Source organism: Scyliorhinus canicula, chromosome 2 (genome assembly GCF_902713615.1).
Source record: "Scyliorhinus canicula chromosome 2, sScyCan1.1, whole genome shotgun sequence".
Classification (NCBI taxonomy): domain Eukaryota; kingdom Metazoa; phylum Chordata; class Chondrichthyes; order Carcharhiniformes; family Scyliorhinidae; genus Scyliorhinus; species Scyliorhinus canicula.
In genome coordinates, this window is record NC_052147.1 from 65167194 (window position 1) to 65193154 (window position 25961).

The 25961-nt window shown below is 42.5% G+C and overlaps 1 protein-coding gene across 2 annotated transcripts in view; it reads right to left on the bottom strand.

Annotated features, from left to right (window-relative positions):
- Positions 1 to 25961, bottom strand: part of ccdc175 (coiled-coil domain containing 175) — a 191839-nt gene that overhangs the window by 10676 nt on the left and 155202 nt on the right. For both annotated transcript variants that reach the window (XM_038780307.1, XM_038780313.1), the window contains exons 12-14: positions 23093 to 23224; positions 19595 to 19733; positions 13396 to 13475 (exon numbers count right to left, since the gene is read on the bottom strand). In XM_038780307.1, coding sequence (XP_038636235.1) covers positions 13396 to 13475; positions 19595 to 19733; positions 23093 to 23224 — 351 coding nt within the window. The remainder of the gene's footprint in view (positions 1 to 13395; positions 13476 to 19594; positions 19734 to 23092; positions 23225 to 25961) is intronic.

Consider the following 25961-nt stretch of genomic DNA (forward strand, 5'->3'; position numbering starts at 1 on the left):
TTGTGTAGAGTTTGCACATTCTCCCGTGTCTGCATGGGTTTCACCCCCATAACCCAAAGATGTGCAGGTTAGGTGGATTGGCCATGCTAAATTGCCCCTTAATTGGAAAAGAAATTGGGTACTCCCAAGTTTATTTATAAAAAGGAAGAAGAAATAGGGTTAAAGTCATTGAAGAACAATAGATCAATTGAAACTAATAAACCTCTAGGCATAATTTGCTATGTGCAGGAGTGTAGAAGTTCAAATGTTCCTTTTCTGGCTTTCCAAAATTTGAATGGCGTTATCAGAATACATTTTGTCATTAACAGGGCCAACCAAAACAAATTAGCAGCCTTCAATGGGTGATAGCTTAATACATCCCAACAGTGTAAATCAAGCAATTTAATGACACAGCTGCGGATGACATGATTTTTTTTGACAAGGCTAAAGGCGGAGCACCACAACTGGACCAGAAACAAGTGATTTGGAACAGATAGCATTTCCCTTCCTTGACACAAATTGCTCAGTTTTGTTTGACTCACAAACAATGGTTAGTACCATGAACTTGCCATTATTTTCCAAGTAAATTTTTAAAAATGTTTTAAATTCATTTATGGGGTGTGGGTGTCGCTGGTTAGGCCAGCATTTATTGCCCATCCCTAGTTGCCCTTCAGAAGGTGGTAGTGAGTTGCCTTCTTGAACTGCTATAACCTATTTAACCACATAGTGACTAAACAGTTGACCCTGAATAAAGGTTGAATGATTTTAAATGATATCCACTTTCTCATTCGCTGTTCATTAAATGATTCATATTTTAAAATTTTCTTTTATTAGTTAATTTTTGTTACCACTGAAATTCTCTTCTGTTACGTAAAATGCTCAAAGTTCTCTAAGGCAAAACCTTATAAGGCCTAAAAAGCACTAAGTTTTACAAAGCATAAGAACTAGGAGCAGGAGTAGGCCATCTGGCCCTTCGAGCCTGCTCCACCATTCAATTAGATCATGGCTGATCTTTTGTGGACTCAGCTCCACTTTCCAGCCTGAACACCATAACCTTTTATTCCTTTATTCTTCAAAAAACTATCTATCTTTATCTTGAAAACATTTAATGAAGGAGCCTCAACTGCTTCACTGGGCAGGGAATTCCATAGATTCACAACCCTTCTCCTTATTTTGAGGCTATGCCCCCTAGTTCTGCGTTCACCCGCCAGTGGAAACAACCAGCCCGCATCTATCCTATCTATTCCCTTCATAATTTTATATGTTTCTATAAGATCCCCCGCATCCTTCTAAATTCCAAGTACAGTCCCAGTCTACTCAACCTCTCCTCGTAATCCAACCCCCTCAACTCTGGGATTAACCTGGTGAATCTCCTCTTCACACCTTGCAGCGCCAGTATGTCCTTTCTCAGGTAAGGAGACCAAAACTGAACACAATACTCCAGGCATGGCCTCACTAACACCTTATACAGTTGCAGCATAACCTCCCTAGTCTTAAACTGCATCCCTCTAGCAATGAAAGTCAAAACTCCATTCGCCGTCTTAATCACCTGCAAACCAACTTTTTGCGACTCATGCACGAGGACACCCAGGTCCTTCTACACAGCAGCTTGTTTTAATATTTTATCATTTAAATAATAATCCCTTTTGCTATTCCTACCAAAATGGATAACCTCACGTTTGTCAACATTGTATTCCATCTGCCAGACCCTAGTTCATTTACTTAAACTATCCAAATCCCTCTGCAGACCTCCAGTATCCTCTGCACTTTTTGCTTTACCACTCATCTTAGTGTCATCTGCAAACTTGGACACATTGCACTTGGTCCCCAACTCCAAATCATCTATGTAAATTATGAACAGTTGTGGGCCCAACATTGATCCCTGAGGGACACCACTAGATACGATTGCCAACCAGAGAAACACCCATTAATCCCCACTCTTTGCTTTCTATTAATTAACCAATCCTCTATCCATGCAACTACTTTACCCTTAATGCCATGCATCTTTATCTTATGCAGCAACCTTTTGTGTGGCACCTTGTCAAAAGCTTTCTGAAAATCCAGATATATCACATCTATTGGTTGCCCATTGTCTACCGCACTGGTAATGTCCTCAAAAAATTTCACTAAATTAGTTAGGCATGACCTGCCCTTCATGAACCTATGCTGCGTCTGTCCAAAAGGACAATTTCCATCCAGATACCTCGCTATTTCTTCCTTGATGATAGATTCCAGTATCTTCCCTACTACTAAAGTTAAGCTAACTGGCCTATAATTACCCGCTTTCTGCCTAACTCCTTTTTTATACAGTGGTGTCACGTTTGATAATTTCCAATCCGCCGGGACCACCCCAGAGTCTAGTGAATTTTCGTAAATTATCACTAGTGCATCTGCAATTTCCCTAGTCATCTCTTTTAGTACTCTGGGATGCATTTCATTAGGGCCAGGAGACTTGTCTACTTTTAGCCCCATCAGCTTGCCCATCACTACCTCCTTAGTGATAACAATCGTCTCAAGGTCCTCACCTGTCATAGCCTCATTTCCATCAGTCACGGGCATGTTATTTGTGTCTTCCACTGTGAAGACCGACCCAAAAAACCTGTTCTGTTCCTCAGCCATTTCCTCATCTCCCATTATTAAATCTCCATTCTCATCCTCTAAAGGACCAATATTTACCTTAGCCACTCTTTTTTTTGTTTTATATATTTGTAGAAACTCTTACTATCTGTTTTTATATTCTGAGCAAGTTTACTCTCATAATCTATCTTACACTTTATAGCTTTTTTAGTAGGTTTCTGTTGCAATCTCCTAATTATCCTTATCGTTGAGCCCAGATCCTCATGTAATAACCTGCTGCATTGCTTTCCATTTATGTTTATACTTCCGTTTTATTCCTTTTAGTATTACTGGGTCTATTCACTGAGCTCTCCTCAGTCACTGTACCCTGCACTGTCCCTCTTTTTGAATGGCGGGAGAGGCCAAAATCACGAACTGTGTAAGGCACCAAACAATTAGTGACGCAACCTGCCCGCTGCCGGTGGCGAAACGGATCCCACCATTGCATGCCGGGAAGCCAATAGTCACCATGTAATCCCTATTTCAATACAATTAATGGGAGCCACCCCACATGCAACGGCCTCCCGTGATCCAGCGGCCTCCCGAGCAAGTGATCACACTGTCTCCAATTAGTACCATTTTTAAAAACATGAATCTGGTGGAAGGGCAGCGAGCCAAGGAGGTGATTAGCCATCTTCAGTCAGAGGCAAAAAGCCCAGGGACGTCTTCCGGTGGCGGCCATGGAGTGAGTGGTCGCATATTTGGTAGCTCCCGCTTGTGGTGGACCTTTTGGACATTTTTCTCTAATTTTCGGTGTATTTGATTGACAAAATAGGAGACTGGTGAAGTAGAGGAGAAGGGGTAGAGCACGACGACCAGCTAGCCGTGATGGCGGTGGAAATGGGGCAGATGAAGGACCACCAAATGAGGCTGCAAGATAAAGTGGAGAATCTGGAGAACACATTGCACAGATGGAACCTGAGGATCATTGGCTTGCCGGAAGGCAGCGAGGGATCAGACGCAGGTGCATATGTGGCGCATATGTTTGAGAAGCTGCTGGGGGAGGATGCATTTGCTCGACTTTTGGAGGTGGACACGGTGCACAGAGCACTTATGAGGAATGAGCTGAGGAATGAGCCACCAGGGGCGATGGTGGTACGAATGCACTGGTTCTAGACAATGAACAGATCTTGAGGTGGGCTAGGCAGAAGAGGAGCTGCTTATGGGAAGGGAACAAACTGCGTAGCTATCAGGACCTGGGTGCGGAACTGGCCAAAAGAAGGGTAAGTTTTAACAAAGTGAAATCTGCCCTCTTTTTAAGAAGGGGATGAAGTTTGGTATTCTGTACCCAGCACTTGTGGGTCACTTATGAGGGCCAGGAATTTTACTTTGGACTGCCAGATGAGGCGATGAACTTTGTAGAGGACAGGGGACTGGCAGATTATGGAGGACATTGAATTTGGGGACGAGTAGTTGTGTTCTTGATCTGCTGCTAAATTTTTTTTTTCTTTGGGTTTTGTATGTATTGTTTAGCACTAAGTTTGGTGCTGTTGCTCAGTTTTGTATACGGGTTAGCTTTGTTCTTAATTGTGGATGGTGAGTGGAATTATCTTCTTTGTGTTTATTGGGGATTGTAATGTTTGCATATGTATGTTTGAGCGGAGAAGAGGGAGATCAGTGGGGGGTAGGATGTTTGGCGCCATGGGCGGGGGTTACCAGGCTTTTGGGCGTGCTAGCTCACGGACAGGCAGTGGGGGGCGAGCAGGTGTTAAGTTTGTTGAGGGGGGTTGGGATTGTTATTTTGTTATGGGGGGAAGGGAGGGACTGGCGCTTGGAGACAGATTGGGGGTCGATGTCGGTGGGTGCCTGAGGGCGGGCCTGAAGAGGCGCAGGAAGCGGGCTGAAGGCTGGCCTAAGAAGGATTATGGTTGATCAGCAGGGGGGGGCTGGCGGGTGCCCCACATAGGCTGATCACATGGAACGTGAAAGGGCTGAATGGGCCAGTCAAGAGGGCCCACATGTTCGCACATCTGAAGAGTTCAAAGGCGGATGTGGCAATGCTACAGAAGACACACCTGAGGGTGTGATCAGACTAGGCTGAAGAAGGGGTGGGTTGGGCAGGTATTTCATTCAGGGCTAGACTCTAAAACTAGGGGATAGAGCTCTTGATCAACATGCGGGTGTCATTTGAAGTAGGGAGCATAGTGGGGGACTCGGGAGGTGGGGGGGGGGGGGTGTAGACACGTTATGGCGAGTGAGAAGCTGGAGGGGATGCCGGTGGTGCTGGTGAACATTTATGCGCCAAACTTGGACGATGCGGCGTTCATGAGGCGGGTGTTGGGGAAGATTCCGGACTTGGACTCACATAGGCTGATTATTGGTGGGGGAGGGCTTTAATTCGGTTATAGATCCGAGTTTTCACAGGGAAGGCAGTGGGGTAGTTGAGGGAGGCGAGAGGGCGGTTTATGAATATGGGGAGAAGGCCAGTAGGATGTTAGCACACCAGCTCAGGAAATGGGAGGCGGCTAGGGAGATAGGAGGAGTGAATGATAGAGGGGGTACACGATCTTGGACCCGGCGGGGGTGAATGGGGTGTTCAAGGAATTTTACAATCGGCTGTATGAGTCGGAGCCCCCAGCTGAGGTGGAGGGGATGAGGCAATTCTTGGAGGGTTTGGAGATTCCGAAGGTGGAGGAAGGGTTTGTGGAGGGTCTGGGAGCCCAGATCGGGCTCGTTGAAGTGGCGGGATTGGAGGCTATGCGTCGGGCAAGGCCTCGGGGCCGGACGGATACCCAGTGGAACTTTATAAGAAGTTTTCTGGGGTGCTGGGTCCGTTGCTGGTGAGGGCATTTAATGAGGCTAGGGAGTGGGGTGCTCCTCCCCCAACAATGTCACAGGCTTCGATCTCATTGATTCTGAAGCAGGGGAAGGACCCAGAACAATCTTCTGGGTCATACAGTCCAATCTTCTTACTGAATGTAGACGGCAAATTGCTGGCCAAGATTTTGCCCTCGAGGGATGAGAGGGGAAGACCAGACGAGATTTGGCAAAGGAAGACAGTTAACAGCCAACGTTAGAAGGCTCTTGAATGTCATCAAGATACCCCTAAAAGGATGGAGCTGGAGGTAGTCACTATGGATGCAGAGAAGGCCTTCGGCCGGGTGGTGTGGAAGTATCTGTGGGCAGTTAGGGTTTGAGTCCAGTTGCTGTACCAGGCACCGGTGGCAAGTGTGCGGATAAACCGATTGAGCTCGGACTATTTTAGACTAAGCCGGTGTACAAAGCAAGGATGTCCGCTCTCCCCACTTTGTTTGCCTTGGCTATAGAGTCATTGGCTATGGCGCTGAGAGCTTCAAAGGACTGGAAGGGTTTGTGTGGGGGGTGGAGCATAGGGTCTCGTTGTGTGCGGACGATCTACTTCTGTATATTTATGACCCGTTAGGGGGGGGATGGGAAAGATTATGTGGAGCTTAGGGGAATTTGGCCGGTTCTCAGAGTATAAATTGAACATGGGCAAGAGTGAGGTCTTTGTGATCCAGACGAGGGGGCAGGACAGGAGACTAGGGGAGTTGCCGTGTAAAGTGGTGGGAGTTTTCGATTCTTCAGAATTCAGGTGGCACAGAGATGGGAGCAGTTACAAAACTTAAATCTGGCTTGGTTAGTTGAGCAAATAAAGGAGGACTTTTGGAGGTGGGACATGCTCCCGTTGTCACTGGCGGGGAGGTTACAGACCGTAAAGATGACGGTTCTCCTGAGATTTTTGTTTGTTTTTCAGTGTCATCCTATTTTTATCCCAAAGGCCTTTTTAAAGCAGGTTAATGCGGTGATCTCTGGGTTTGTATGGGCAGGCAAAACCCTGCGGGTAAGGAAGGTGCTACTGGAGCGGAGCGAAGGGGGAGTGGGGTTGGCTCTACCAAACTTTATTAATTACTACTGGAAGGAAAATATCACCACGATCAGGATGCGGAGGAGGGTCGATGTGCGAGCGGGTGGAGGCGGCGTCATGTAGGGGCACAAGCTTAGGAGCACTGGTAACGGAACCTCTGCCATTCTCGCTGGCTCGATATTCCCCAATCCCGGTGGTGGTGGCGGCTCTGAGAGTTTGGGGGCAGTAGCGGAAGCATATGGGAGTGGAGTGGGCGTTAGTGTGGGCTCCAATCTGTGACAACCACCGGTTTGTGCTGGGGAGGTTGGATTGGGGGGTTTCAGGAATGGCAAAAAAGCAGGGATTGAGAGGCTGGTGGATCTGTTTATTGATGGGAGTTTTTCTTGTTTGGAGGATTTGGAGGAGTTTGAACTGCCAGGTGGGAATGGATTTCGTTATCTGCAGGTGAGGGACTTTGTACGAAGGCAAAAACCTTTCTGCTTCTACTGCCCCAGGGGATACAGGATAAGGTAGTTTCAAAAATGGGGATGGGGGAGGAAAGGCCTCAGAAATTTATAAAGAGCTCAATGGAGTGGGAGAGAACCCAGATAGGGAGGTAAAGTGCAAGTGGGAAGATGTGCTGGGTAAGGAGGTAGAGGCAGGACTGTGGGAGGATGCTCTGAATAGAGTCAACACGTACTCATCCTGTGCCAGGCTCCGCCTGATACAATTCAAGGTGGTCCACCGGGCACACATGACGGTGGTCCGGCTGAGCAGGTTTTTTGAGGTGGAGGACAGGTGTGGGAGGTGTGTGGGAGGGCCCGCAAACCATGTCCACATATTCTGGGCATGTCCGAAGCTTAGGAGATTCTGGCAGGGATTTGTGTATGTCATGTCAACGGTTCTAAAAATGAGGGTGGCACCGAGTCCAGAGGTGGTGATCTTTGGAGTGTCGGAAGACCTGGGAGTCCAGGGGGCGAGAGAGGCTGACGTCTTGGCCTTTGCCTCCCTGGTAGCCCGGAGACTGATCCTATTAGCGTGGAGGGACTCGGAGCCCCTGAAATCGGGGGTCTGGATTAGCGACATGGCTGGTTTTTCAGGCCTATGTCGGGGGCAACACTTGTCCCTACCCAACCGACCACCCATAATCCCCACCAAATACTGAGGCCTCTGGCCGTGTGTTTGAAGACGATTGCTGAATTGGTTATCGTGGCTAGGTGAGCACGTCACACATCCCACGTGGATTCCCGCCGGTGGGCAGGACATGTAGCATGCAGGAGTCATTGTCCAGCATGCCAGGCAGACCGTGATGCCTGGACACTGTGCCTGAACACGATGGGAGGCAACACCACACACGAGCAGTCGACATCCGAGCACCCAGGACATGTCCATGGCCGGAGGTTGGGTGAGTGCAATGGGCAGGTAACATTATAGAATCAAAGGGTCCCTAGAAGGAGGCCATTCGGCCCATCAAGTCTGCACCAGGCCTTGGAAAGAGCAGCATACTTAAGCCCATATCTCCACCCTATCCCCATAACCAGTAAGCCCACCACCCTTTTTGACTCCAAGGGGCAAAATATCATGGCCAATTCACCTAACCTGCACATCTTTGGACTGGGAGAGGAAACTGGAGCTCCCAGAGGAAACCCTCGCAGACACTGGGAGAACGTGTAAACTCCACACAGACAGCCGCCCAAGGCCGGAATTGGTTTCAGGTCCCTTGCGCTATGAGGCAGCAGTGTTAACTATTATGCCACCATGCCAGCCGATGTTTCAGGGGTGTAACTAAAAAAACCTTTTCCATGTCCCATCTTTAGCAGGTTACTCACAAGATTACAATGTAAAACCACAGCGAGTCCAGCTGTTGCGAATGGCAGTAACCAGATACAGTTCTAGCCTTTCATCAACCTCCGCACTGTTAACTGGAGTCATGGAGGGGTTTGGGGGGGGTGTTAGAGGGGAGGTGGAGGAGAATGGAGGGAAACAGAAAGCGAGCAACCAGCATTACACCCTCACAACTCTGCGTATGCCCAATGAGCCTGCATCATGGTGGAATTTGGAAGTTGATTGGTACAGCATATGCCCATTGTGCATATGCCCATTGTGCCTCGGCCCGTGGCGGACTGGGTCTAAAAATATTGGTTGCCAGGAGACAAAAGGGGCCCACCCACAACTACAATGCTATCATTTAATTTTCATAACGAATAAATAAAATTTTCAAAAAATACATATGGAAAAAAGGGTACAATTAAAATTCTTGTGGAAAAAATGTGTATTTCTTAGTAATTACAGTGTACATGTACTGTACATATTACTGGCAGTAGATACCAAATGTAAATACAGAATGTTATAATTGAATTTTGTATTTATTTTTCTAAATTTCAAGTAATTGGTTGATATTTTTAAATAGTTTACTGCACAATTTACGCATTAGCAGATAGTTCATAAGCACAATAGAGCATTGCATGCAGTCCACTATATTAAGAGAAATTGTGTTCGCTAGATGATTGTGCGAATCTGCCAATAATTGCTTCTGCATCCAATTCATCTAACAATTCCTTTTCAATAGATAGCAACATGTATGATTCCAAATTCTCCTCAGACAGCAAATTTCTTAACCTTGTCTTTATGATCTTTAGCTTTGAAAATGTCCTCTCACATTGGACTTGAGTAACTGATAGTGTGCAGATGACTTTATAAAGTTCATAAAGGTTATCATATGCCTTGTCATGAAGTCTGTTGGATGCCAGAATTTTTAGTACACACGATGGGCAAGTGCTGCACATTTTACAATTGTTGCAACTGGAATCCATATTCTCACCATCATTAAGCAATAGCTTTAATACATCAAAGTTTGAAGCAAAAGAAAACAATTCCAATATTACTTGATCTTTGCTGATTTGTGGAAACAGCTTAATAATACCTTCCAATGCTTCATCTTCAAGGCCCTTCTCTGCAATAGTTTTAAACTTTGCTGGATCCAAGCAGGACAAATCTTTATACAACTGTTTGTGTTGTACAAAGCGTGATTCTAGTGACTGGACAATGCGATCCATTATTAGGTTAAACACATTTACTCGAAAATCAGCTAGAGAATCTGAGGAATTTCTTTCATCATCAATAAACTCATCTGCCATTGTTTTCTTCTTCCTCTGCCTCTTTTTTTTTTATAAATTTAGATTAGCCAATTATTTTTTCCAATTAAGGGGCAATTTAGCGTGGCCAATCCACCTACTCTGCACATTTTTGGGTTGTGGGGGCGAAACCCACGCAGACACGGGGAGAACGTGCAAACTCCACACGGACAGTGACCCAGAGCCGGGATCGAACCTGGGACCTCAGCGCCGTGAGGCGGTTGTGCTAACCACTAGGCCACCGTGCTGCCCTTTCCTCTGCCTCTTAACTGGCAATGCTGTTTCCAACGCATCAATTTCCAATGTTTGATTTTCATCCATATTCATCTGTGAAATCCTGTCATTACATTTATTTACAAATTCCAAGGCCTTGCTGTGAACGTTATCAAATGTTCTTGGCTGTTCCTTCAACTTTGTGGTAGCTGAATCTACCAAACTCCATGCAGTAAACATATCTAAACCACTTGTCTGTAGATAACTTGATAACGGGATTGTAGTTTCAAATATATACAAGTAAGTAAATGCTGTGTATATGGTTTCAAACTTTAGAAGACTTTGAAGTAAAACATTTGCTTCATGTTTTGTTTTTGCATCAAACTTTTCTGAATCTTGTATCATTGATAAGCATGTCAATAGATTTACGAAAGTACTGGCAGCGGCATCATCAAAACGTCCAAATATAGTTGTTGCTGCATTGGATTTTCCTGACCATCTGGTCTCACCAATTAGCTTTAATCGTTTCATTTTTTCTTGTCCTAGATGTTTTCCAACAACTTCTATCCATACAGCCATTCTCTTGTATGATGCTTTCACAAAAGTTGCTATATTCTGGAGCAAATTGAAAAAAGAAACTGCAGGCGCACAACATTTTGTTGTTTCAGTTATCACCAAATTCAAGACATGGGCATAGCACCATATATGAACATGTTGATCAGCCACATCAGCAATTTTACTTTGCAAACCATTATACTGGCCATGGTAGCTTGCAGCGCCATCTGTGCTATCAGATAAAGATTTTTGGGGGTCAATTTTAAGATGCTGTAATGTTTCAATAAATAGATCAAAAAGTCCCTGTCCTGTACCATCATTACTTGGCACAACTGAAAGTAGTCGCTCACAGATAATACCTTTTAAGCACGTACCGAATAATAATGCTAAACTGATCGATGGATGAATTATCTTGTGTTGAATCAACCTGAATAGAATAATATTTTGCTTGAGAAACTTCATGACTAATTCTTTCTTGTATCATATTCTTCATAATTTTGATTAGCATGTTTATAGTTGTTTTACTCAGGTATATAACAAGTCCACCACGGCCTTTACTTTGAGCCTTTCCTTGTCGCTCTAATCGTTTGATTCTTTGTTTAGACTTGTTTTGCACTGCAGAAATGTGAGCTGCCATAATGGGGTCATATTTTGCCATCAACTGCACTGTAGCTAAAATATTGCCATGATTCAGAACCTCACTATCTAGAGTGTAGGCCGATTCATTTCTGTGACCTCGAAAAGGAAGTGCTTGCTTGCCTAACATCTTTATGATGTCTATAATCCTCATGACAATACTTCTCTGCTTCAATACTTCTTCTTTCCTTTTAATTAGTGATGCTGCAAAAAAATTATGTAAGGTGCCATCATTAACCACACTGATATATTGCTGAGCATTTCTGACATGTGTTGTTGTCGATTCATGTAAAGTCAAGCTCTGGCTAATATGCCTGTAGTCACTAAAGCCACGTACAACGGGTGATGGATTACAAGTGTTGGGAAACTCAAAGGCTAAGCAGTATGAACAATATAAGCATCTATTTTCTTTGTTATATGTTAGCCATTTTCTTGGGACTGAGTCATTCATAATTTTCCTCTGATACAAACGAGCATCAAATGGCAGATCATCAAGTGGCTGAAGTGGATGTTCAGCAAAAAACTGTTTTAGCTTTGCTCATGATGGATATTGGAAGATTCCAGTAATTGATCTTTCATTTACTTGCGTAGGTTCATTTACAGGATGTGCTTCAGAAACCAAGTCATTTATGCTTGAAGGAATATCTGATTCCCTGTCACTAGTTGAAGCTATGTGTTCAGATGTTGCAACTACAGGCAGTACAGATACCGGAACAAGAAAGCCAGAAGAAATATTGGGCCTGGGTTGATTAGTAATGGATGCACTTGTATTTGTCTCTACATTCAAAGTAGCTCTTCTCTGTTCTTGTAACTCTCATGTCATTGCATCATCACCATGAGCATTGTTTCTTGCTTCTTGATTATTTGTTGCAGAACTGGATATTGATGTGGATTGTGCTTGTGGTATTATAAACTCTGTAATAGGCCTGCATCGCTTGGCTGATTCCTTCCTTTCTGCTTCTTTTTGTTCTTTGCATTTTAGTGACCCAGATTTATGCTTTTTCTTTTCCATGCTGGTAGGGGTAATATTCTTGAAATAAAAACTTAATTAAAAATAGTCCACATTGGGAAAAATGAATATTGATGATTGCAAGAATAACTTGAAGGAACGCCAGATAAACCCCTACTTGATAAAAAATATAAAATAACTTACTTACACTTCAATAGGCTATGTTCATTAGTCAATACTACTGTGGCCTATGCAGCTTCAGAAGAGGAGACAATCCACTGTCCAGTGTTCACACCAGCAAGCAACTGAAACAACTGTTGAAACTTAGAAGTTTGGTCCGACTATAGTAAGACATTAAGAATGGTCCCACGACTAAAGTTAACATGTCCAGTTTGATACCAGTGTAGTGTTACAAGTCGCAACCCTTTGATTAACCGATCATGGCTTATCACTTCAATATCTTTGACCTCATGGTTCACGGTCAAAGGTACCGCTTCTCCTTTTCGGTGACCTCACGACCCTATGTACTGCTTGATATCCTTTCAAGTTGCCGACCATCTCAAATCACGAACTGTAACTTTATCTTTAAATTCACACACACTTGCTGAAAACGTGGATATCCAACTATGTCTGACCCGGGTGAACCAGCCTCCCCCCCCCCCCCTCCACTCCTTTTCACATCTGTTTAACACTGCTTCGTTCCTTCATACACTGAGTGATTATTTGTTTGTTTCTTTATTGCATTTTTATTTGGTATTGCTCTTTTTAAAAACAATTATATTTTATTAAGTTAGAATACAAATCTCAGGAAAGAAGTTGGAGATTTATTTATCTAATTAATTATAATTTTTAAGGGCCCTTCAGAGATTCACGGGCCCCTTCTTGGCTCTCTGGGCCCCGGACCGATGTACTGGCTGAACCAAGACTACTGCTTGATATCCTTTGAAGTTGCCAACCATCTCAAATCACGAATTGTAACTTAATCTTTAAATTCACACTCTTGCTGAAAACATGGAATTTCCTTAATTATGCCCGACGCAGGCCCCCCTATTCCACATCCTTCCACTACCTCCCCTGCTTCGTTCCTTTTCATGCACTGCTTATTTGTGTCCTGTTCTCTTTTTTTTCTTATTCCTTTTTATTACTAAAACAGTTGTCTGTGTTTGTTTCTTTATTGCATTTTTATTTGATATAGGGGGCCCACTTCATCAGGGGCCCAATTGCCATCGGGCAAGCTGACACCCTGGCCAGTCCGCCACTGGCCTTGGCGTTCAAGTACTGCATTCACTGCAACATTCGCGCAGCAGGCCGCGGCCCAGTTCCCGCACATCAATTGAAAACCTCTGTCCTAGACTACCGTAAAATTCCAGGAAAATAATCTTAATTTGGATGCTCATAAAAGCAAGTCGGCACACAATTAACATTACAATAACCAGTGAAAGGTTTAAATTAATTGAAAGTTTTGAATGTCACTCATCCAGTATTTACAATTGTAATATGAATATTACCTTAGATGAAAGAAGGACTGCAATTTTTGTCCTCAGTTGAGCAATGGTGTTGTCAAGTTCATATTTCACCTTTCTCTGTTCTGTAAAGAGATGAACAAAGTCAATTGTTTCGTGGTAATGTTTAAAGATTAGAATCAAACCTTTATTTCAAGCAATGGATAGATACACAAATGTAATTTCTGTCTAACCTGACATAATCAGGAATGTTATTTTTCAAATCGTATTTTCCCTACACAGTACAATATGACTGTTAGCATATGGGAGATATGCTGGTGATGAATTAATTCTCTCATGCTTTCTGGTTCTGTTAGTAGATACTTAACGCAGAGTCTCTGGACACTTTTCATGCTGCCTTTCCAAAATTAAGAATAATAAGTTTTCAACAAAATCATTCATTTGTCTGTTCACCAAGTTATATGCTAAAAAAACTGTGTAAACTTTACAATAAGGAAGTTACATAAACTATCCTGTAGGTTTTCTTCATTTATCAATTGATTATGTATACTTAACACACTACAGGAGCTTGATTTGTTCAGTTAAGTCATGGTCTGTTTTTGTTCAGAGTTTCTGTTCAGTTGTGCCTGTTTTTCTGCACAACTCACCTGAAAAGATAAACTCAGTGGAGGAATTTTAGTGCAAATTACATTCAGTGCAACTCAAGGTCCTGCGGTCTTCTGCATTATTTTAAAAGAAAATGAAAATGAAAATCACTTATTGTCACGAGTAGGCTTCAATGAAGTTACTGTCAAAAGCCCCTAGTCGCCACATTCCGGCGCCTGTCCGGGGAGGCTGGTACGGGAATCGAACCGTGCTGCTGGCCTGCTTGGTCTGCTTTAAAAGCCAGCGATTTAGCCTGGTGAGCTAAACCAGCCCCTCAAAAGAGAAGCTAACTCCACTCTCAAAACCGGCTACACCCCCAGGATAAATGAATCACCATTGTCAATTTTTTGCTAATTGCACTTGCTTGCGAGCCTGCAAGGAGGCTGCAAAAATAAAACTTGTTTTTTTTTAGGTGCAAGGCCACTAATAAGCACATATCTTGAATACCTTCTGTGAAATAAAATGAAGGAACTGACTACTGCCCATCAATATAACTAGCAAATAGTCATGTGAAGTGCTTTCTAAACTTATTTTCCTTTCTTTAAATTAGGGTTACTCAAGGCTTGAAAATTTGATTAAATGCTTATTTATTGTGATAAACCCACTTTCATCTCTATTATTCAAACTGCACTGTTACCACTCTTAAATATATCAAGGAGTAAGCTTTAAAGCAAAATGGTTTTCTGAAAAAAGTTGCACTTATGAAAATTGAAATACTGCCAGATTGGACTGGATCACAGCAGAATTTATTTATGGTAATATGAAAATGAATGTGACTGGAAAATGAGGAGTAGAAAATTCAAAATAGTGCATTTTTAAAATTGTTCATGGGATGTGGGTATTACTGGCATTTATTGCATATTCCTAACTGTTCTTTGTAATATGCCCGATAGTCAGCTAGTGAAGGGTGCCCCCAAAGTCAATCTATATTTGGAATAGATTTATTCACAAAGTAAAGCTTACTCCACTCAACTCCTGTGTCCATAAGTATCTCTTTTTATATGTGCTCAAGCAACCATTCAATCAATGCCCTCCATCTATATGTACTTAACTTCAATTTATACAATGAATAGATTTGCTCCCTTTTCATTAAATAAAATAGTAAGAAGTCTTACAACACCAGGTTAAAGTCCAACAGGTTTGATTCAAACACGAGCTTTCGGAGCGCGGCTCCTTCCTCAGGAGTCGCGCTCCGAAAGCTCGTGTTTGAATCAAACCTGTTGGACTTTAACCTGGTGTTGTAAGACTTCTTACTGTGCTCACCCCAGTCCAACGCCGGAATCTCCACATCATTAAATAAAATGTAATTGTTAATACGCAAAAACAATATTTAAAAAAATAAAGAGAAAATATATTATTTTCCATATGCCGTACAAAGTATTAAATTATGTGACAGCTCTCTTCCAAGACCCCCATTAATTTCTCAGTATAAGCACTTCTTTTTGTGACTGAATTAAACAGCTGACAACTGCATCAACTTATTTTATCTTGGTGATTTATTTTCTCTCCAACATTTGTTTCAATCCAGCAACGCCAATCTATAATCTTTCTTCACTCTCATATTTTGCAGAGCATATGTTATCCCACAAATAATGATTATCTACGTAACATTCAATGTGCAAACTATCTTCAGTACTCCCCTTCTATAGAATTTCCCTCAAAATAATTGACAAATACAATCCCATATCTACTACCTCCATAAGAGCTGGTGTTTCTGTGGTGAAAGAGTATTTAACAACCCCTTTTATTTCCTGAGATTTCCAGTCTAAAAGACAAAACTAAATTTCCCATTTTCACCTATCAAAAATAATTTAAAAACTGCTGCATTTAGGAAGATTAACATATGAAGCATCACTAAAAATGACAAAATGCATCTTCTTTGGGCCACTCAAAGATGGAAAATTAAGTATGCATTTCTCCATATTTAATGTTTTATTTGCCCTACACATCCCCAAATTTAACATGCTTCATCACAGTACTTAATTCCAATGCACCAAAATTACCATCCAGCCTTGTCTGTTTGGAAAGCCAATTAAACTGACCAAGAAACTTTAGGTGTAGCGTTTTGTGATGATCGAGCACAATTCACTGGGATGGGAACAACAGTTTTTAAATACAATTTCTGATTTAAAGTTACTCCAAACCTACACTGCTTGATTTCTAAACCAATAAATCTACAAGTCCTAGAAGCCTGACTCCCAATGTGAAATTCATCTTTAAACCTATTAATTACACATTTCTCAAATTTTGTTGTACAATTCCATTAGAACTCATCAACATGTATAATAAAGATACTTGAATGTTTCCCTTTATGATACCAATTCAACATTACAGGATCTGCTTTTAGTTGAACACAGCCAATTTTCACCAAAAAAGATATTACTGTAAAATACTACACCCTCGAAGCACCATTCAGGCCACAGGCATATTTGTTTAAGTTTCCATAGTTTCCCATATCATTGCTTTCCTCTTCAGAAACACCTCTTTCTGAAACTTCTTACCTGGCAGAAATACAATTTGAATGCCAATCGATCTATACTCCCATAAATATGTGGTCAAAAGAGCCAAAACTTTTTCCCACTGTGGGAGGAATCACTTCAACATTTGTCTCACCCACTCACTCTCAAACTCCAAGCAACCAGCCTCGTTTTAGCCTTTTAAGTGGAAGGACTGTTTCAATATAAATCCAGTTATGTGACAAGGATAGCTGTCCACTATCTGGTACTTCTGAATAAACTTCAAATTCCTTTCATCAAATTCCTTTTGGCTTGCCTCTCTTATTAACTTAACTTCAAATGTATTGGCATTCACCAAACTTAGATGCTTCTGGTCTTGTGAGACTTTTCTATGACCTCCAATTAATCTATTCAGCTGTGGTCTCTGCTTGCACACTGACATTCTTTGGGACTGCTACAGTAAAATCTCTCTCTCCCACTAGGGTTGGAGATTCTTTCAGTACATGACTGTTTTCTCATGCAAGAGTCATTTTCAGACTCACTTTAGAACTCTCATTGCAGTTTATTATTTCTATTCTTTCATACCATTCTGCTAGTCCATGGACTTCATTTCCTGGCCAACATTCATTCCTGCACATCTCACGTTTGTTACCGTTCCATGTCATAATTTCCCACCATTCAATTGGTTTGGATGAACCTGCCTGTCATCATCACTCACTCACCTTACTACCATTCAAACCTTGATCTATCATATTCTGTTCCTCAGAACCCTGATGACAACAACATGAGTTTGAAGTACTGAGTGCTTTCTTTCATCCACAGATTTTGCAATCAATCTCAATTCTTTCCATAAGGAAAGAATCTTAACAGTTTTATGCTTGTTGGTAATTACGTTTTACTATCATAATCAGGGTATCATTCCTTAAGACCCTCTCTTTTGTAATACACCAAATCTCCTAAGCTGAAGTCTATCTAATCTGGTTTTATACAATGCATTGAAGTTCTCAGAATCTTTTCGAGACTTCAGCCTTGCTAAAAGCCCTTCTCCCTTCACGCAAAGTTTTCAAATGTGCCAAAACTTTGGAACTAATTATCATACTTTATAAAGGACTGTTACCCAGCATGGAAGGCATTTTGGTAGATCTCCCATTGACCAATTGATAGGAACTATACCCTCAAAACATTATTTGCATGAACCACCCATGTCAGTGCAGTTGTCAACTTGCAGTTTGGTTGAACTTCTAAGGTTTTGATACAGCATTTTATCAATCACAGCGTGATTATTTTCACAGAGTTCATTGCTGAAAAGGATTTCAGCTGTAGTATTCCACACCATAATGTTGGATTTTACAACACCCACCAGCATATCTGAAGTCAGGGTAGCTCAAAATAAAGTGAATAGCCTTTCCTATCTCACACAGCCTGCATACCCTTAGGACTACTGAGGCCCTTACGTGGCTGATTAATGACCACAAAGTGCATTAATCTGACCCTATCACTATTTTACATGCAGCAGGGATAGGTGAAGGCCAGGTAGGTTGCCTGACAGTTTTCATGACATGGCTATTGTCAGGTACAAGGGAGGGTTTGGGGGGGGTGGGGGAATAATCACCGTTGGTGTTCATTAAATGTACACCACCTAGAGCACAGCTCCTCTTTAACCCTCACTAACCCAACCACCAAATCCCTCATTGGTGTCACACAGCCAGGCCCGTCCAAAATTCTGCACTCAAGAGTCTGGGCTCCATGACCCAAAAGACATATTGAATTGGACATTCTGAATTGTTCCTCCGTGTACCTGAACAGGCGAGTGTGGCAAACAGAGGATTTTCACAGTAACTTCATTGCAGTGTTAATGTAAGCCCACTTGTGACAATAATAATGATTATTTCTCAATGTCTGTCTATAACCAACTTTTTGTCCTTGCTATGTATAATGTGAAATCATAGAAACATATAATTTACAGTGCAGAAGGAAGCCTTTCGGCCCATCCAGTCTGCACCGGCCCTTGGAAGAGCACCCTATCCCAGTAACCCCACCCAACCTTTTTGGACACTAAGGGCAATTTAGCATGGCCAATCCACCTAACTGCACATCTTTGGACTGTGGGAGGAAACCGGAGCACCTGGAGGAAACCCGCAGACACGGGAGAACGTGCAGAGTCCACACAGACAGTGACCCAAGCCGGGAATCGAACCTGGGACTCTGGAGCTGTGAAGCAACTGTGCAAAACACTGTGCTATTGTGCTGCCCTACGACAAAAAAGGCAAAATCTGGCTGCCTTTCTAAAAAGCGTGGCATGAAAATATTTCTGTCTTTGTTCCATACCTTTAGATACATGGCAACTAACTTGTAAAATTCACATGCAAATTGAAGGCTTACTACTTGATGTGGTGGTGTCCTCTGATATCTTTTAGATTTCACAGTCAGTCCACAGACAGGCTTGATGGGAATTTGAACATCCAAGGATATACTGAGCAGAGACAGACAGCCGGGGCAAATCTGAGCCTGCCTTGTAAACAAGACATTGGAAGATAATCGGTTCCATTCAAGTGGATCGATTGTTGTGAATTTCCCAGATGATGTCAGACTTTCTGGCAGCTAGATTTCCCACCACTACCATATATGGGATGAAGTTACATGCACACCATGCACCTGAAGATGGACATCTGGGGGTGGATTCCTGGTGTCCTGCAGAGTTGCAATCGGAAACTCCATTGGGTGTTGTGACCCCCGCGGCCCACTTCAAATTTCTGACGGTAGCATGGTGGTTAGCATCAATGCTTCACAGCTCCAGGGTCCCAGGTTCGATTCCCGGCTGGGTCACTGTCTGTGCGGAGTCTGCACGTCCTCCCCGTGTGTGCGTGGGTTTCCTCCGGGTGCTCCGGTTTCCTCCCACAGTCCAAAGATGTGCGGGTTAGGTGGATTGGCCATGCTAAATTGCCCGTAGTGTAAGGTTAATGGGGGGATTGTTGGGTTACGGGTATGCGGGTTACGTGGGTTTAAGTGGGGTGATCATGGCTCGGCACAACATTGAGGGCCGAAGGGCCTGTTCTGTGCTGTACTGTTCTATGTTCTATGAACATTGCTTTCCTTTTATCTTTCCTAATGCAAAATGCAAATTAGATGCCTTAAAACCATACCTTCAGATTCTTTCTGTAGTTCATTACAAAGTGTAGTCTCTGCAGCAAGCATGGATTCGAGTGTCTGATGGGTGGACATCTTCTCCTGTAGTTCCTCTTTCACCGCTTTTATGGTTTCATTCAGCCTGTCAATTTCTTTCTTTTGAAATGAGAAATAGAAATTTGAAGAAGCACTTATACTTGTGTTTATTACACTTGCGAGTTCACTAACAAGTTAGCAGGAATATATTTAATTTTCATTACAATGAGCACCAAACTGTCATTTTGCCATAAATTAGCTACCAAACTATTAGAACCAGTTGAATTTATATGTTTGACATTGCATATTTACAGTGATATACTTGAATTCTAAACAACTGATCTTTTTAGTTTATAAAGTTATAATCTATGGATAAACACCTATTTGGAATATTCTAGGTAATTATTCTATAATTCCTCTTTCTAGTTATTTAAAATGTTTTGAAGTAGGGTTAAAGGAACTTTTAAAACATTGAGGGTGGGATTCTCCATTTCTGAGACTATGGTCTGGATTCTCCGATTTTGAGGCTATGACTGGAGGAAGTGTCTGGTTTTATAATGAAAATATCGGCGAGGCCCCAGCACCGATCCTCCGACCAGTGAGGGGCAAGCAGCCGCGCCACATAAAATGGACGGCCATCCCGATATAAACACCTGGAGAATTGCCGGATCCGTGGCCACGCATGCGGACTCGACCTGCCGGATAGTGTCCTCCCAGGACACCTCCTCGCTAACCCCAGGCCACCCCCCCACACCCACCGAAGCCTCCCCGGCCAGCAGCATAGCTCCCTCCCACCCCACAATTGTGGCGATGCTGGACACAGTCCGCAGCCGCTACACCGGGTTCACAAAAACTGAGAGCACAGATGTCCCGCGCTGTCGGAAACTTGGCCTGTCGGGGGCAGAGCATTGGGGGACGGCCTTCAGGTAATGGCCTGAGGCCGTCCCAACGGCATGAGGCATGCTCCTCGATGACATCGTTTTGGATGGGATGGAGCATCTGAAAACGGGCACTGTTCCCGAATCGGTCGGAAACAGAGAATCTCCACCTGATCGCCAATTATGATATCGACATCGGGAAACTGAGAATCCTGCCTGAAGTGTTAACACCAACGCAGAATTGGTGGACTTTCACGACTGGCACCGAACCTGGATCAATTCAGTAATTGTGGAGGGGTGGTCCCGCCGTGGAACACAATCGATTCCAATGAAAAATGGGGCAGGATTTACCGGGTCCATGATTGACACTCGGGAGACTGTCAAACTGCAGCTGCGTGTACGCACTTCACTCCCCACACACACCATCGCAGTCAACAAGATGGCACTGCTTGTGGTGGGGCGCGCCCATACAGCTGATCTGTCGGCTGGGACCAGAGGGCACCTACGAGGGTGGCCTGGGGAGACAGCTATAAAACCTGTGTTCACAGTGGGCTGTTAGCGGCATGTGCAGATGTATGGCTGCCTTACCAGCTGCAGCAATGGTGTTCTGTGCCCGTCCACTCTGACCCTACAGCCCATCTCCTGGCCACCCTCTGCTACTACCCCCAGCCAGCGGCACAACTGTCAGCAAACTATGGTGATGTTGGACACTTTCTGTACCCCCTCTATTTCCTTCTGCAGTCATGACACCAGTTTCACGATTTTTAAAAGCACAAGTGAACTGCGCCATCGGAAACTCGGCCCATCGGAGACGGAGCATCGCGGAGGCCAAGAGGAATACCGGGTTGGGCCCACTAATGACACGCAAATGGTGTTTACTGTATGTGCGTTCTGGACTACATTGATGCTGCTGTCAAGATGATGGAGAATAGCAATTTGGCATCAAATAGGTGCCTGCCGCATTTTAGCGCCAGAACGTAATCTCTGCCCAATCGCATTTCGTGATTTTAGCGTCAGCCAACAGAGAATCCCGCCCTAAATCTTAGTTGCAGTCTGCTACACCCTGTTTCCGAAATAGAAATTTGCATGTGGAGTGTGGCTTTCATTGCTCTATTTTGTAATTTGTCCCATGCAATCAACAATTAAACAGATAAAGGTAAGATTAAAATATACAGATTTAAAAGTTAACGATTGCATGCACGTTTTCGCGAAAGCACCAAACGACACCAAAATCTGTGTATCATAAGGATAACAGATACAATTTACACAAAAAATTGAACAGGTGTAACCTTTATTTGAAAAAGTTTTCATTTTTCTAGTTTGTTCAAATAGTAATTATTGCATTAATATTACACTGGGCTTCATAAATGTATTAAGTGCATTTGATATTTGAATCATTTTCAAGCAACATCAGACAACTTCTACTTATGCAGTTATGTTATTTTTGTTATTTTACAGTGGCTTCTTCGTCTGACTGAATTTCAGAAGTGTGAAACTTGCTTAGGGAAGGTTTCTTGCATACATGATGTAGCATCAAATAGAATTTCAAATTCTCCAGGGATCTGGTGGTCCCCCCACCCACCCAATATTTAGTTTATGTTTTCAAAACATGAATTCTCCTAAAAGCACTTCAAAAAGATTGAAACATTTCTGGCTGAAAGTGAAGCTCTGTGAATTATCACAATGGCATGATTCGTAGACGTGTGATAAATTTGTAATTTATCTTTTTAAAGACAGGATACAGGCTAAAGAGGGCTGCCACAAGCCACCTGCCGTCTTGTATTGCCACACTGAGAAAGTGAAGGTGAAAAAACAAACAAACCTTCATAGATCCATTGAAACTTGTCACTGTTCAAAGAAGAGATATTAAAATACAAATTACCAGATATTAAAACACTGACTGCCACAGACAGACGCACCTAAAATCCCTTGGAAATGCAAAATGGGTGAAGTATAGCGGGCCAGACTGCCAGCCACTGCACAGTGACACAGGGAGTGTCAAGAAAGTGTTATGCACACTCTCTCTCTCTCTCACTCTTAGATTTTTTAACTGGTTCAAGAGGTCAACTATCAGAAACCTACCAGCGAACCAAGATCTTGTAATAATTGCAACATCTTTTATATCAGACCGCATTCCCGATACAACTAACCCAAATTGGCTGCAATGTTTAAAATCTATGCCTCAAGGAAAATCGAAGGATTCTTAACCATATATTCTTTTAACTGTTTTAAAAATTGGACCCCCAACTTCCTTTCTTTTGATACCTGTGTGTGTAACGTCCTATTTTTATTATTTTTGAGAGGTTTAGTGTTTAATACATTTCTTTAAATCAAGAAAACTTGCTTGATTTGATTCCTTATTAGTCACTGCATAAATTATTGAAAATATTCTGATTTGGGAAAGGCACATTTTCGTGAAAAAGAAACATAAACTTTTGTTGTGACCAACTGAAGAGATTGAATATGGAAGAGCTAGTTCACTCCTTCTCACCTGGTCATAACAAAATGAAAGGAAGCCCAGACTGTAATTTTCAATTAGAACACATGGAGTGTGTTTACAAGAAGTAAAATCTGGGAAACAGCAGGCAAAAGATATATTACTTTTAATTGTCTGATTTCTGTTGACAAAAGCTTCACTGAGTTGCCATATTTGGCTTTTGCTTCTGCAATTTGTCGTTTCAGAGCCACTGTTTTCTCAGAATATATTCGTATCTCCTTCTGTAGTCTCTTAATCTGGTTTTAAGAACAAAAGAGTGATAAATGTAAAATATATTTAATTCTTTAGCACAATGGTCTCCAAACAAACATACTTATTTATAAGGCATTTTAATTTTCCACTCTAAACTCTAAGGCAAAGGTTAATAGTTATATATACTAGCGTACATAATAACATTTTGAAAACATGAGTCATTTAGATACTTTACATTTATTGGCCCCTATCACCATGCTTTCAAGTCTTCAGACCAAGTCAATGAGAAAATTAAAGAGGTGCATTATTTTGTTGCTGAAATGCAGGTTACAGTCTTGGGAACTGGGTGGAGGCTGCAAGTTCCCAGATTTAGAGGTTTGCAAGTGTGCATGCCAATGTTATATTATTTCAAAATGATCTAGCAACCATACTGTCATCCATATATACACATATATCCTCAATGCCACATCACTCACTACTACACAATAGTTAGCATGCTGGGTGGTGGTGGCAGCTGCTTTGGGAAATCTTAATCAGTGCTGGAGGCAAAGCATTACAAAGGGGTAACCATATGCAGTTAGCTCAATGTGCATCTTTTATTGATGGCCAAGAAAATTGTTCAGGTTTTTGAAACCAATTCTTGAGTAACTGGCAAGTGGCAACTCAGGGTGTATGTCAAACATGTGTAGCACATTTTTCAATTGCTAACTGTGGGTATAGTGACATTACTCAACATCTTTAGACAAAGAAAATACAAGGAGGTTGAACAAAGTAAATGTGCACCTCAAGTGTTTCCAACCTTTTTGTTAACCAAAACACAGAAGCTCATCAAATACATTATTGCAGTTTGCTTAACTTTTTTTATTCTTTCATTGGATGTGGGCATTATTGCTGGCTCGGCCAGCATTTGTTGTCCATCGCCAATTGCCCTTAAGAAGGTGGCCATCTTGAGCCACTGCAGTCCATGTGGTGTACGTATACCCATAGTGTAGTTAGGGAGGGAATTTGAGCATTTTGACCCACTTTCAGATCTTGTGACTGGATCTTTCAATTGATTAAAAAACTGCAACATTCTGACTGATCGATGTTGAACTCATGAATATGAGTAATTTTACCATATTCCCATACTTAGCATAGGAAAATATGATTATTCTAATAATTCAATGACTGAAGAATTGAAGCAAACCAGAAATTAGTCATTTTACAATAACATTGACATGTGATTAAATTGCCTTTGAGGCACAGTTACAAAATCAAGGAAATAATGCTAAACATTTATAATTAGGGCGGCACGGTAGCACCGTGGTTACCTCACAGGTCAGGAACCCGGGTTCGATTCCGACCTTGGATGACTGTGTGGAGTTTGCATGTTCTCTCAGTGTTTACATGGGTGTCCTTCAGTTGCTCCAATCTCCTCCCACTGTCCGAAGATTTGCAGGTTAGCTGATTTGGCCATGTTAAATTGCCTCTTATTGTCCAAAAGGTTAGATGAGGTTATGGGGATAGGTTGTGTGTGTGTGTGTGTGTGAGGAGGGGGGGGGGGGGGGGGGGGGGGGGTGAGCCTGTGTTGGGTGATTTCACGGAGGGTCGGTGCAGACTCGATGGGCTAAATGGCCTCCTTCTGCACTGTAGGGATTCTATGGATAGTTAGGCTCCAGCTGGAGTACTGTGGCAAATTCAAAGTATCATATTTTCTGAAGGTTGTCAAGGTCTAGAGAATAAGATGTTCTAGAATTGTATCAAGGATGAAAATCTTCACTTATGCGGACAGGTAAAGGAACTATAGTTGTTTTCATTAGGGCAGAGAAGGTTAAGTGAAAATGTTCAGAAGTGTTCAATACCCTGTAGGGCAGTGATTCCCAAATTTTTTTATGTCATGGAACACTGCTGTACTATAAATGATTTTGAGGCACACCTATTTTCTCCAACTGAGCTGCCAGCTCACAAAAGCCTTTTATCTCTAAAGACCCCTGTCCTCTCTCCTTTTCTTCAACCTCTCCCTGTCTCCTTCACTTCTTCAGGCTTTTGTGCAATTTTTGTGCTTTTGCATAGGCATACGGGGCCTTTGTCTTCAACTCCATGGTCGACATCACCAAAGAACCTGGGGTCTCCTGTGCATGCGTCAGCCAGGAAAGGGCTGTACATGTGCGTTTTGAAATGTTTTGTGTTGGTATTCCGAACCAGGTATGCGCTGGCCAAAAAGGCCACGCATGTGCATTTCTGATTTTTATTTTCCATCTGTTAGGCCCAGTGCACATTGACCAATGTTAAAAATTCCTGTAAGGGTCCTTCCCTTTATTCTCCTTTCTTTATTTTGTTGCCGTTATCATTTAGATCAATGGATGCTTAATGAACATTTTTTTTTAAATGTTTCATGACATCTTTCAATTTGTAAAATACAAAATAGAAAGAATAAACAATTACATACACCAAGCATAAAAAACCAAAAATAAAACAGCTCCTCATCAAATCTCCACCCCCTTAACTACTAACGGTGACCATTCCTTGAAATAAACAATAAAAAGCTGCCATCTCCAATAGAACCCCTTGATTGCTCCCCTAACAGTGTACTTAACTTTCTCAAGGTATAAGGGGCTGAATTCTCTGATAATGGGGCTATACCCCCACTCTGGCGGGAAAACGGGCGCAAATAACTCTGGACAGAACTGGAGAAAGTCCAGAGTGATTTTCCGTTTTGCAGGGGGCTAGCAGGGCCCCGGAGTAGTTCACGCAGCTCCGGCTGCTGATATGGGGCCTTGCGCCCTGCACTTCCAGCCAGAG